The sequence below is a fragment of the Somniosus microcephalus genome, chromosome 10 (assembly GCF_052327205.1).
Source record: "Somniosus microcephalus isolate GS21.2 chromosome 10, FLI_Smic_1.0, whole genome shotgun sequence".
NCBI lineage: Eukaryota > Metazoa > Chordata > Chondrichthyes > Squaliformes > Somniosidae > Somniosus > Somniosus microcephalus.
In genome coordinates this window covers 10,624,888-10,637,732 of record NC_140996.1, presented here as the reverse complement: position 1 = coordinate 10,637,732, position 12,845 = coordinate 10,624,888, and the positions used below count along the sequence as shown (strand labels likewise).

General features: G+C 47.2%; 1 protein-coding gene across 4 annotated transcripts in view; it reads left to right on the top strand.

Annotated features, from left to right (window-relative positions):
* farp1 (FERM, RhoGEF (ARHGEF) and pleckstrin domain protein 1 (chondrocyte-derived)) overlaps positions 1-12,845 on the top strand; it is a 372,795-nt gene that overhangs the window by 354,847 nt on the left and 5,103 nt on the right. For 3 of the 4 annotated variants that reach the window (XM_085998433.1, XM_085998432.1, XM_085998435.1), the window contains 3 exons: positions 8,486-8,593; positions 12,171-12,209; positions 12,310-12,461. In XM_085998433.1, the coding sequence (XP_085854559.1) occupies positions 8,486-8,593; positions 12,171-12,209; positions 12,310-12,461 (299 nt within the window). The remainder of the gene's footprint in view (positions 1-8,485; positions 8,594-12,170; positions 12,210-12,309; positions 12,462-12,845) is intronic. The other variant, XM_085998434.1, reaches the window with a different exon arrangement.

The following is a 12,845-nucleotide window of genomic DNA, read 5'->3' as shown; positions in this document are numbered from 1 at the left end:
AAAAAAAAATAAGCCGACCAGCTACCAAGGCAATTGGTTTTTAGCAAACAAGGGCAGTACTTAAATTGCGAAACCTTTGTTTTGCTAGCTTTGTGATGCTTGGCGTAATAGTTGGTCCTGTCAAAACAAGGCTCAATTACATCGTCAGGCTGAATTTAAATTGTCTGATTATTTGTGGGCTTGAGCACGAGGCAGGATAGCTGTCCACGGACATACAAGGAATTTAAATTTAGTTGCGCCTCATTAAGTGAAAACGGCATTTTATTCTGTGGACTGTGATGCCGTTTTTCTGAAATCAGTAATAACTTACCTGCCTGACTGCTAGCTAAAGCAGTAAGTTACACGAGGAATCGCACTGGCTTGAGAACGTGACACTTCCCCTCATTCAAAAATCAATATATTGTATTTTTCTGGGTCAGTTTGAATTATTTCTACAAACATGATTAACACTTCAACTTATAGTGGTTACAAATTGCAGTAATGTGAAATTTTAAAATGTTATGTGCCCTATTACGCAGTACGGACATATTTAAACTAACGCACCACAATATGTGGACTTCCAGTATCTTAAATGAGAAAGTTGGACATGTATTCCACTGCTTGACTGACTTCTGGCAAACAACATATTTTCTGTGATGGAACAATTTATCGGCCGTTTTTTCATCGTCGCTGGGTCAAAATCCTGGAACTCCCTCCCTAACCGCTGTGGGAGCACCTTCACCACACGGACTGCAGCGGTTCAAGGAGGCGGCTCACCACCACCTTCTCGAGGGCAACTAGGGATGGGCAATAAATGCTGGGCCTTACCAGCGACACCCACATCCCAGGAACGAATTTTTTAAAAAAGTTGAAAACTTTTTCCGTTTCGTTTCCTTTAGTTAGACGTTGTGAAATCATAGAATCATACAGCACAAGAGGAGGCCATTTGGCCCATCGTGCCTGTGCCGGCTCTGTGAACGAGCTCTCCAATTAGTCCCACTCCCCCTGCTCTTTCCCCACAGCCCTGCAAATTTTTCCTTTTCTCGTATTTGTCCAATTCCCTTTTGAAAGTTACTGTTGAATCTGCTTCCACCGCCCTTTCAGGCAGCACATGCCAGATCACAACAACTCACTGCGTTAAAGAAATTTCTCCTCATCTCCCCCTCTGGTTCTTCTGCCAATCACCTTCAATCTGTGTCCTCTGGTTACCGACCCTCCTGCCACTGGAAACAGTTTCTCCTTATTGACTCTATCAAAACCCTTCAGGATTTTGAACACCTTGACTAAATCTCCCCTTAACCTTCTCTGCTTTAAGGAGAACGGTCCCAGTGCAACAGTATATATTTTTTCCTCTTGTATTCACGCCCATCCTCCTTTATCAGCTGTCTCCTTGACGCTCAATTTCCTGCCAATAAGGTGACTTACTGCTAGTGACACTGGGAGTTTAACGAGAGAGGTTAATCTTTCTCCTTCCATGCTATATGGAAAAGCCTGGCCTCCATTCACTTGCTTCCCACTGACCGTACGGCTGAAAAAACAGGAGCTCACCGTGTGGTTCAGTGTTCAAACTTGTACTTAAGACTTTTACATAAGAACATAAGTAATAGGAGCAGGAGTCGGCCATTCGGCCCCTCGAGCCTGCTCCGCCATTCAATAAGATCATGGCTGAACTTCGACCTCAACTCCCCCTTCCCGCATCCCTTGATTCCCTTCATTCCCAAAAATCTATCGATCTCAGCCTTGAATATACTCAACGACTGAGCCTCCACAGCCCTCTGGGGTAGAGAATTCCAAAGATTTACGGCTGTAATTGTAACGTACGTGTGACGTGGTTCTGCCTCATCATTGAAGCTTCAGCCTTAATCCCCGAGTAGGGTCGCCAACTCTGCTTGGACATATTCCTGGAGGATTCATCACATGACCTCCTGCCCCCCCCCCCCCCCCCCCCGGACTCCCAACCTTTGCTGGCCCAACACGTCCATCCTCATGGCCTGACCACACCAATCGGAAAGTGAATTTATAAAAAAAAATGTTAATTCATTCACGGGATGTGGGCGTCACTGGCAAGGCCGACATTTATTGCCCATCCCTAATTGCCCTCGAAAAGGTGGTGGTGAGCCGCCTTCTTGAACCGCTGCAGTCCGTGTGGTGAAGGTGCTCCCACGGTGCTGTTAGGGAGGGAGTTCCAGGATTTTGGCCCAGCGACGATGAAGGATCGGCCGATATACTTCCAAGTCAGGATGGTGTGTGACTTGGAGGGGAACTTGGAGGTGGTGGTGTTCCCATGCGCCTGCTGCCCTTGTCCTTCTAGGTGGTAGAGGTCGCGGGTTTGGGAGGTGCTGCCGAAGAAGCCTTGGCGAGTTGCTGCAGTGCATCTTCATCACCCGATTGGATGATTCTTGACCGTGAGTCAAACAGTCGTTTTCTCCCCAGATGTCCAATGTCTTTATAATGAGTAAACAAAAGTGTTCAAAGAATTTTTTTTAAAAGCCACAATTTTTTTTATTACCCCTGTGATTTTTCTCCCGGGTTTTTGCTGGCAGCAGTATGCCCTGAAGATTAATCTTCAATTCCTGAAGACTCCAGGGCACTCCGAGGGATTTGGCAACCTGAATCCAGACTCGGGGTCTGCCCTGACCCTACACAAAGTGCTCTAGACTCTACCGTCCAGTTAGGCCTATATGCTGGATTTAAAGTATGCAAGTTTAGTGTTGTTGTCAAACCATAACCGATTCACAGCAATGCAAACCTTGTTCAGCTCTTGGCTGTAGTCCCAAATTCAATGCAATGAAATTGCTCTTTCACAGATTTAAATTTCTTGTCATTTTCTGTGGGGTGTCTCACATGATACTTTATTATGACAGTTATTGCCCCTTTAAAGTGACTGTCAATTAAATAGGTTCACATTATTTAAATACTGGCAAAATAATACCCATCGGTAGTTCAATAGGAAAGGTGTCATCTGATGTCTATGCAAGTACAGATAGGTTTGATAGGGTAGACGTAGAGAAGATGTTTCCACTTGTGGGGGAGACCAGAACTAGAGACCATCAATATAAGATAGTCACTAATAAATCCAATAGGGAATTCAGGAGAAACTTCTTTACCCAGAGAGTGGTGAGAATGTGGAACTCGCTGCCACAGGAAGTGGTTGAGGTGAATAGCACAGATACGTTTAAGGTGAAGCTGGATAAACACATGAGGGAGAAAGGAACAGAAGGATATGCTGATGGGGTGAGATGAAGAGGGGTGGGAGGAGGCTGGTGTGGAGCAGAAACACCGGCACGGACCAGTTGGGCCGAATGGCCTGTTTCTGTGCTGTAATTTCTATTTATCACATTCCAGCGGCAATCACTGGATGGCGATCGGAAATGGGATCCCGGGTTAGTATTTGCCCCTCCCCAGACCCGGTCCAGTTTGTAGCTACCCTGATTGAGATTAGTTTACTTGGCAAAGCTTGGGATCTTCTAGTCTTCAATGGCGCAGTTCTACACCGGAACGTCTGAGCCATCATTGGAACTATCGGTCAAGTCTTTAAACCAAAAAAAAGGGTCAACTTCACCGTTCCAAACATAGGGGGAAAAATAAATGAAAAATGTAAGCGAGAAATTGCAAACTATGCCACTTGAGAGCCAAGTGGAATCTCAACCAGAAAGTATGTGTGTGTTTCTGTAATTTGAATCCAGTTGAGTGAGCCAGAACAAGAATATAATTCTAGCGTTCTAAAGCCAAGTAAATTGAAGCGGAACTAACTGCATATCAAGAAGCAAAATAGGACTGGATACATCAACAATGTAGAAAAGATGCTGTGCAAAGGAGCTAGGATTAAAAGTGTGTGTGGTGTATCGAATGAAAAATAAGTATGTATAATGAGATATTTTGTGATTTGCTTGTAACTAAAGCTTAGTGAGACATGTTTAGGAGTTATCTCTAACTTTACAAGATTCTGAGGGGGATTGACAGGGTAGATGCTGAGAGGTTGTTTCCCCTGGCTGGAGAGTCTAGAACTAGGGGGCATAGTCTCAGGATAAGGGGTCGGCCATTTAAGACCGAGATGAGGAGGAATTTCTTCACTCAGAGGGTTGTGAATCTTTGGAATTCCCTGCCCCAGAGGGCTGTGAATGCTGAGTCTTTGAGGATATTCAAGGCTGAGATCGATAGATTTTTGGACTCTAGGGGAATCGAGGGATATGGAGATCGGGCAGGAAAGTGGAGTTGAGGTCGAAGATCAGCCATGATCTCATTGAATGGCGGAGCAGGCTCGAGGGGCCGAATGGTCTACACCTGCTCTTATTTCTTATGCTCTTGGTGGTGTGTTTTTTTAATTAATTGTTTCATGACTGCAAATACCTTAAGTAAGCAAATAATGATCATCCAAGTGAGAAGGTTCCCGTCATCAAACGTAAAACCAAGGAGCTGGTTCAGTTTGTTCATAAAACAGCCAGCAACAGTCCGACATACAAGAGGAAGGTTAATCACGTTCTGAGGCACGGATGCACCCCTTTGACAGTAATTGAGGAGCCTCTATCTACTTAAACAAAAAAAAGTAAGATCCCAGTCAGTTTAAACGGCATCGAACCGCTTGGTAACTTCTCCCGACAGAGGTAGTTGGAATGGAGAGTTTTTGCATTAACGGGTGGCAGCAGGCAGTGTGGTATTAAATAGCTCAATGAGATTGCTGTGCTTGAAAATGTAGAGAGACTGCCCAAAAAAAAAGAAGCCTTAGTAAGAGAGGGTGAATGTTTGCTCGAGTATCGGTTCACAATGAAGCTGTACTGCCATCTTAATCATGGAAAGTTGGCCACTAATGTTATTGCCTTCAAATGGAAAAAAAAGTCTGAATAAATAACTCTGTTCTCTACCTGATTAGGATCATCCAATCATATTTCCTAAAGTGTCGAGCAATTATTCACAACAAACCGTTCTTCAACTTTTTATTTTGCTGGATAACTATTTTACAGTCTTCCCTTCAGTTCGGGGAAACGCCAGCAATTCTCCTGAGATCTTCAGAGACTCGAATTTGTTTAAAGTTCCGCCATTGGCACGGGTCGCCAACTCTGGTTGGAGGCCTTCCTTGGAGGTTTCATCACATAACCTGCTGCCTCCAACCGCCGCGCCCGGTCAAACAGCCTTTCCCCAGCCACCCCCGCCCCCCCCGCCCCCATCTCCAATAACCAATAAACAAAAGTGTTCAAAGATCATTAAAAAATAATAATTCAATGCCCCGATTATTTTTCTCCTCGGCGTCTGCTGGCAGCAGTGTGTCCCAGAGATTAATCTTCAATTCCTGGAGACTCCAGGGCAACCCTGGAGGGTTGGCAACCCCGAGTTGAAATGCGAATATTGTCCAATATCATTAACAGCAAGTTCTCCTTTGCTGATAAGCAACCTCAGCAGCAGTGCGATTTCACTCGTGGGCAGCAGTGCGATTTCACTCGTGGGCAGCAGTGCGATTTCACTCGTGGGCAGCAGTGCGATTTCACTCGTGGGCAGCAGTGTGATTTCACTCGTGGGCAGCAGTGCGATTTCACTCGTGGGCAGCAGTGCGATTTCACTAGTGGGCAGCAGTGCGATTTCACTAGTGGGCAGCAGTGCGATTTCACTCGTGGGCAGCAGTGCGATTTCACTAGTGGGCAGCAGTGTGATTTCACTCGTGGGCAGCAGTGTGATTTCACTCGTGGGCAGCAGTGCGATTTCACTATTGGGCAGCAGTGCGATTTCACTATTGGGCAGCAGTGCGATTTCACTAGTGGGCAGCAGTGCGATTTCACTAGTGGGCAGCAGTGCGATTTCACTATTGGGCAGCAGTGCGATTTCACTATTGGGCAGCAGTGCGATTTCACTAGTGGGCAGCAGTGCGATTTCACTCGTGGGCGGCAGTGCGATTTCACTCGTGGGCGGCAGTGCGATTTCACTCGTGGGCAGCAGTGCGATTTCACTCGTGGGCAGCAGTGCGATTTCACTAGTGGGCAGCAGTGCGATTTCACTAGTGGGCAGCAGTGCGATTTCACTAGTGGGCAGCAGTGTGATTTCACTCGTGGGCAGCAGTGCGATTTCACTAGTGGGCAGCAGTGCGATTTCACTAGTGGGCAGCAGTGCGATTTCACTAGTGGGCAGCAGTGCGATTTCACTATTGGGCAGCAGTGCGATTTCACTCGTGGGCAGCAGTGCGATTTCACTAGTGAGCAGCAGTGCGATTTCACTAGTGGGCAGCAGTGCGATTTCACTCGTGGGCAGCAGTGCGATTTCACTATTGGGCAGCAGTGTGATTTCACTATTGGGCAGCAGTGCGATTTCACTCGTGGGCAGCAGTGCGATTTCACTATTGGGCAGCAGTGCGATTTCACTATTGGGCAGCAGTGCGATTTCACTAGTGGGCAGCAGTGCGATTTCACTCGTGGGCAGCAGTGCGATTTCACTATTGGGCAGCAGTGCGATTTCACTAGTGGGCAGCAGTGCGATTTCACTATTGGGCAGCAGTGCGATTTCACTAGTGGGCAGCAGTGCGATTTCACTAGTGGGCAGCAGTGCGATTTCACTATTGGGCAGCAGTGCGATTTCACTAGTGGGCAGCAGTGCGATTTCACTCGTGGGCAGCAGTGCGATTTCACTATTGGGCAGCAGTGCGATTTCACTATTGGGCAGCAGTGCGATTTCACTAGTGGGCAGCAGTGCGATTTCACTCGTGGGCAGCAGTGCGATTTCACTAGTGGGCAGCAGTGCGATTTCACTAGTGGGCAGCAGTGCGATTTCACTAGTGGGCAGCAGTGCGATTTCACTAGTGGGCAGCAGTGCGATTTCACTAGTGGGCAGCAGTGCGATTTCACTCGTGGGCGGCAGTGCGATTTCACTAGTGGGCAGCAGTGCGATTTCACTAGTGGGCAGCAGTGCGATTTCACTAGTGGGCAGCAGTGCGATTTCACTAGTGGGCAGCAGTGCGATTTCACTAGTGGGCAGCAGTGCGATTTCACTATTGGGCAGCAGTGCGATTTCACTAGTGGGCAGCAGTGCGATTTCACTAGTGGGCAGCAGTGCGATTTCACTCGTGGGCAGCAGTGCGATTTCACTAGTGGGCAGCAGTGCGATTTCACTAGTGGGCAGCAGTGCGATTTCACTAGTGGGCAGCAGTGCGATTTCACTCGTGGGCAGCAGTGCGATTTCACTAGTGGGCAGCAGTGCGATTTCACTCGTGGGCAGCAGTGCGATTTCACTATTGGGCAGCAGTGCGATTTCACTATTGGGCAGCAGTGCGATTTCACTATTGGGCAGCAGTGCGATTTCACTAGTGGGCAGCAGTGCGATTTCACTCGTGGGCGGCAGTGGGATTTCACTCGTGGGCAGCAGTATGATTTCACTAGTGGGCAGCAGTGCGATTTCACTCGTGGGCAGCAGTGCGATTTCACTAGTGGGCAGCAGTGCGATTTCACTCGTGGGCAGCAGTGCGATTTCACTCGTGGGCAGCAGTGCGATTTCACTAGTGGGCAGCAGTGCGATTTCACTAGTGGGCAGCAGTGCGATTTCACTAGTGAGCAGCAGTGCGATTTCACTAGTGGGCAGCAGTGCGATTTCACTAGTGGGCAGCAGTGCGATTTCACTCGTGGGCAGCAGTGCGATTTCACTCGTGGGCAGCAGTGCGATTTCACTAGTGGGCAGCAGTGCGATTTCACTAGTGGGCAGCAGTGCGATTTCACTCGTGGGCAGCAGTGCGATTTCACTATTGGGCAGCAGTGCGATTTCACTATTGGGCAGCAGTGCGATTTCACTAGTGGGCAGCAGTGCGATTTCACTCGTGGGCAGCAGTGCGATTTCACTAGTGGGCAGCAGTGCGATTTCACTCGTGGGCAGCAGTGCGATTTCACTATTGGGCAGCAGTGCGATTTCACTAGTGGGCAGCAGTGCGATTTCACTAGTGGGCAGCAGTGCGATTTCACTATTGGGCAGCAGTGCGATTTCACTAGTGGGCAGCAGTGCGATTTCACTAGTGGGCAGCAGTATGATTTCACTAGTGGGCAGCAGTGCGATTTCACTATTGGGCAGCAGTGCGATTTCACTAGTGGGCAGCAGTGCGATTTCACTAGTGGGCAGCAGTATGATTTCACTAGTGGGCAGCAGTGCGATTTCACTCGTGGGCAGCAGTGCGATTTCACTATTGGGCAGCAGTGCGATTTCACTAGTGGGCAGCAGTGCGATTTCACTAGTGGGCAGCAGTGCGATTTCACTATTGGGCAGCAGTGCGATTTCACTAGTGGGCAGCAGTGCGATTTCACTAGTGGGCAGCAGTATGATTTCACTAGTGGGCAGCAGTGCGATTTCACTATTGGGCAGCAGTGCGATTTCACTATTGGGCAGCAGTGCGATTTCACTATTGGGCAGCAGTGTGATTTCACTCGTGGGCAGCAGTCTTACTTCCTCTGTCCTTTTTTTCGTGTTAATACCTCTCGCGATTGGCTTGTAACGTTTTGTTTTTATTTTACGTCATGTTATTTGTGGTTTCCTCCTGCATCAGAATCAACTGTCTGGAAACTTGCTGAGAAAATTCAAGAACAGCAACGGCTGGCAAAAGCTTTGGGTGGTCTTCACCAACTTCTGCCTCTTCTTCTACAAATCGCATCAGGTGAGTCACACTGGAGAAAACACGCATTCGAGGGACTGAATGTGGCATTGCCTTCACTTCCCACGTTACAACAGCGACTGCGATATCAAAAAGTACTTCATTGGTTGTGAAGCACTTTGGGACGTGCTGAGGTGGTGAGGGATCTCATGGAAACTTATAAAATTCTAACAGGACTGGACAAACTAGATGCAGGAAGGATGTTCCCGATGGTCGGGGAGTCCAGAACCAGGGGTCACAGTCTAAGGATAATGGGTAAGCCATTTAGGACCTAGATGAGGAGGAATTTCTTCACCCAGAGAGTGGTGAACCTGTGGAATTCTCTACCACAGAAGGGCAGTTGAGGCCAATTCATTAAATATATTCAAGAAGGAGTTGGGTATATTTCTTAAGGCTAAAGGGATCAAGGGATATGGGGAGAAAGCAGGGACAGGGTACTGAATTTGGATGATCAGCCATGATCACATTGAATGGCGGAGCAGGCTCGAGGGGCCGAATGGCCTACTCCTGCTCCTATCTTCTATGTTTTTATGAAAGGCACTGCATACTCTAAAACTACTTCTTGTAGCTACCTGCTCTGTCTACATATACCAGTATGAATTCTGAAATTAAGGTTCTTTCCTTTTTTGCGGTTTCACACGAAGGTCTCTACCCCATTTATAATGTGTTGACTTGGAGCAGCAATGTCGGCTTGTATTCCCTCGAATGTAGGAGATTAAGGGGCGATCTAATCGAGGGGTTGAAGATGATTAAAGGATTCGATAGGGTAGAGAGAGAGAGAAACTATTTCCTCTGGTGGGGGGAGTCCAGAACAAGGGGGCATCACCTTAAAATTAGAGCCAGGCCGTTCAGGGGTGATGTCAGGAAGCACTTCTTCACACAAGGGGTGGTGGAAATCTGGAACTCTCTCCCCCCAAAAAAACTGTTGAGGCTGGGGGGTCAAGTGAAAATTTCAAAACTGAGATGGATAGATTTGTGTTGGGTAAGGGTATTAAGGGTTACGGAACCAAGACGGGTGGATGGAGTTAAGATACAGATCAGCCCGTGATCTACTTGAATGGAGGGACAGGCTCGAGGGGGCTGGGTTTTTTGAGTTGCTGCCGAACCACCACCACCTGCTTTCCGCTGAAACTGTCATTTAAAAATAAAACGTGTCTGCATCAAGTCTGCAGTGAACTGAAATGCCATGTGTTCACGTCTGGCGTGAACAGCAGATCATACAAGTCAGTGTGAAGTCAGTGGGAGATTGTTAAACGGGCACCTGAATCTTGCGATTTTTTTTTTTTTTAATTAGAATGAAAATTAAAATCAAGACTGTGAATCGAACATTCCAGAAAAAGAAAGACTTGCATTTATATAGCGCCTTTCACAATTTCAGGACATCCCAAAGCGCTTTACAGCCAATGAAGTACTTTTTGAAGTGTAGTGACTGTTGTAATGTGGGAAACACGGCAGCCAATTTGCGCACAGCAAGCTCCCACAAACAGCAATGAGATAATGACCAGATAATCTGTTTTTGTTATGTTGATTGAGGGATAAATATTGGCCCCAGGACACCGGGGAGAACTCCCCCCTGCTCTTCTTCAATGTAGTGCCATGAGATCTTTTACGTCCACCTGAGAGAGCAGACCTCAGTTTCTCATCCAAAATAACAACAACAACTTGTATTTATATAGTGCCTTTACAGGAGCGATTATCAAACAAAATTTGACACCGAGCCATATAAGGAGGTATTAGGGCAGATACTTAGTCAAAGAGGTAGGTTTTAAGGAGCGTCTTATAGGAGGAAAGAGAGGTAAAGAGGCGGAGAGGCTAGGGAGGGAATTCCAGAACTTCGGGCTTTGGCAGCTGAAGGCACGGCCACCAATGGTGGAGCGATTAAAATTAGGGATGCTCAAGAGGGCAGAATTGGCGGAGTGCCAAGATCTCGGGGGTGGGGGGTGGGGTGGTTGTGGGGCTGGAGGAGGTTACAGAGATAGGGGGGGGTGCGTGGCCATGAAGGGATTTGAAAACAAGGATGAGGATTTTAAAATCGCAATGTTGCTTAACTGGGAGCCAATGTAGGTCAGCGAGCACAGGGGTGACCTCCAAACGGCAATAAAAAATAAGGAAACACAATTTGACAAGATTTCTTTTGTGCATGAGTGGGCCGCTCATGCTATCTCTCGCTCACGGACAAAAATAACAAGAATTGTGTCTTAAATAACAACAGAAAACGCTGGAAAAACTCAGCAGGGCAGGGCAGCATCCGTGGAGAGAGAAACAGAGTTAACGTTTCAGGTCGAAGACCTTTCGTCAGAACTGGAAAAAGCAGGAAAAGGAACAGATTGTGAAGCAAGTTGAGGGGCTGGAAAATGGGGGAGGGGATGAAAGAACAAAAGGGAAGGTCAGTGATAGGATAGAAAGCAGGAGAGATTGAGAGAGATTAAGAGATATTCAAGGCAAGAGGAGGTGGTAATGGGACAGGTTAAGGAAGAAAGGATGGCTCTAGATGAGGTGTGGATTGCGCTGGCAGAGTGAAGGACAGCTGCCACGTGGGACAGGGCCTTGGTGAGACCACATCTTGAGTACTGTGTGCAGTTTTGGTCGCCTTATCTGAGGAAGGATGTTCTTGCCATGGAAGGAGTTCAGCGAAGATTCACCAGGCTGATACCTGGGATGGCAGGAATGACGTATGAGGAGAGATTGGGTCGATTGGGCTTATATTCTCTGGAGTTTAGAAGAATGAGAGGGGATCTCATTGAAACTTATAAAATTCTAACAGGACTAGACAGACTAGATGCAGGAAGGATGTTCCCGATGGCGGGGGAGTCCAGAACCAGGGGTCACAGTCTAAAGATAAGGGGTAAGCCATTTAGGACAGAAATGAGGAGGAATTTCTTCACCCAGAGAGTGGTGAACCTGTGGAATTCTCTACCACAGAAGGCAGTAGAGGCCAATTCATTAAATATATTCAAGAAGGAATTGGATATATTTCTTAAGGCTAAAGGGATCAAGGGATATGGGGAGAAGGCAGGGACCGGGTACTGAATTTGGATGATCAGCCATGATCGCATTGAATGGCGGAGCAGGCTCGAGGGGCCGAATGGCCTACTCCTGCTCCTATCTTCTATGTTTCTATGGGAGGGAAGAAAAAAAGGCCAAACAAAAGTGTGGATAAAAAAATAATAAAAAATGTAAATATATGTGATAGGGGCTGAAGTTATGATCTGAAATTGTTGAACTCTAGGCTGTAAAGTGCCTAATCGAAAGATGAGCTGCTGTTCCTCGAGCTTACGCTGAGCTTCCATGGAACAATGCAAGAGGCCAAAGACAGTGAGATCTGAGTGGGAATGGAGTGGTGAATTAAAGTGACAGGCCACCAGGAGCTCGGGGCCCCCCTTACAGACTGAACAGAGGTGTTCCTCAAAGCGGTCACCCAATCTGCGTTTGGTCTCCCCAAGAATTGTGCCTTTCTTTGTGTAATCGTCATTCTGTTTGTCTCGCATTCTTTAATCCTTCCTGCCTTCCCAATCTTGTTCTGTTTGTTTTGCATTCTTTCTGTCTCCCCTGTTCTCTCTCGCATTCTATTTCTCCGCAGTTTCTCTCTCTCCACAACGTGGGTTCCTTGTTTCCAAAAGTAAGTCATGGAAGCATCGAACTGCATTCAATGATGTTTTATTTTCCTCCAGAGGATGTTTTGCCTGTCGCCTCTAACTCCACTGTGAATCTTCCCTTAGGATAATCATCCGCTAGCAAGCTTGCCATTGCTGGGCTATTCCGTTACCATCCCTGCAGAGTCCGACAACATTCACAAGGACTATGTCTTCAAGCTACAGTTCAAGTCACATGTGTACTTCTTCAGGGCTGAGAGTGAATATACGTTTGAAAGGTGAGGCTTTCCTGCTGTTGGTTTTAAAATGTGGCTTGTTATGTCGCTTGTATGGTGGGAAAGTCTGTCGATTTATCTCTAACTCAAAAGTAATGCTGATTATATTGCAAGGCTTCAGGTAATTTACTTAGAATTTACAGCACAGAAACAGGCCATTCGGCCCAACTGGTCCGTGCCGTGTTTCTGCTCCACACGAGCCTCCTCCCGCCCCTCTTCATCTCACCTCATCAGCATAACCTTCTATTCCTTTGTCCCTCCTGTGTTTATCTGGCTTCCCCTTAGCTGTGGTTTGCATATAATAAATAGCTGAACTGGGAGCACTGGGATACAATAATGGGAGGCCGAGCGGTTCTTAAATCATGGGTGGCGTGAGTTATTCAGCAA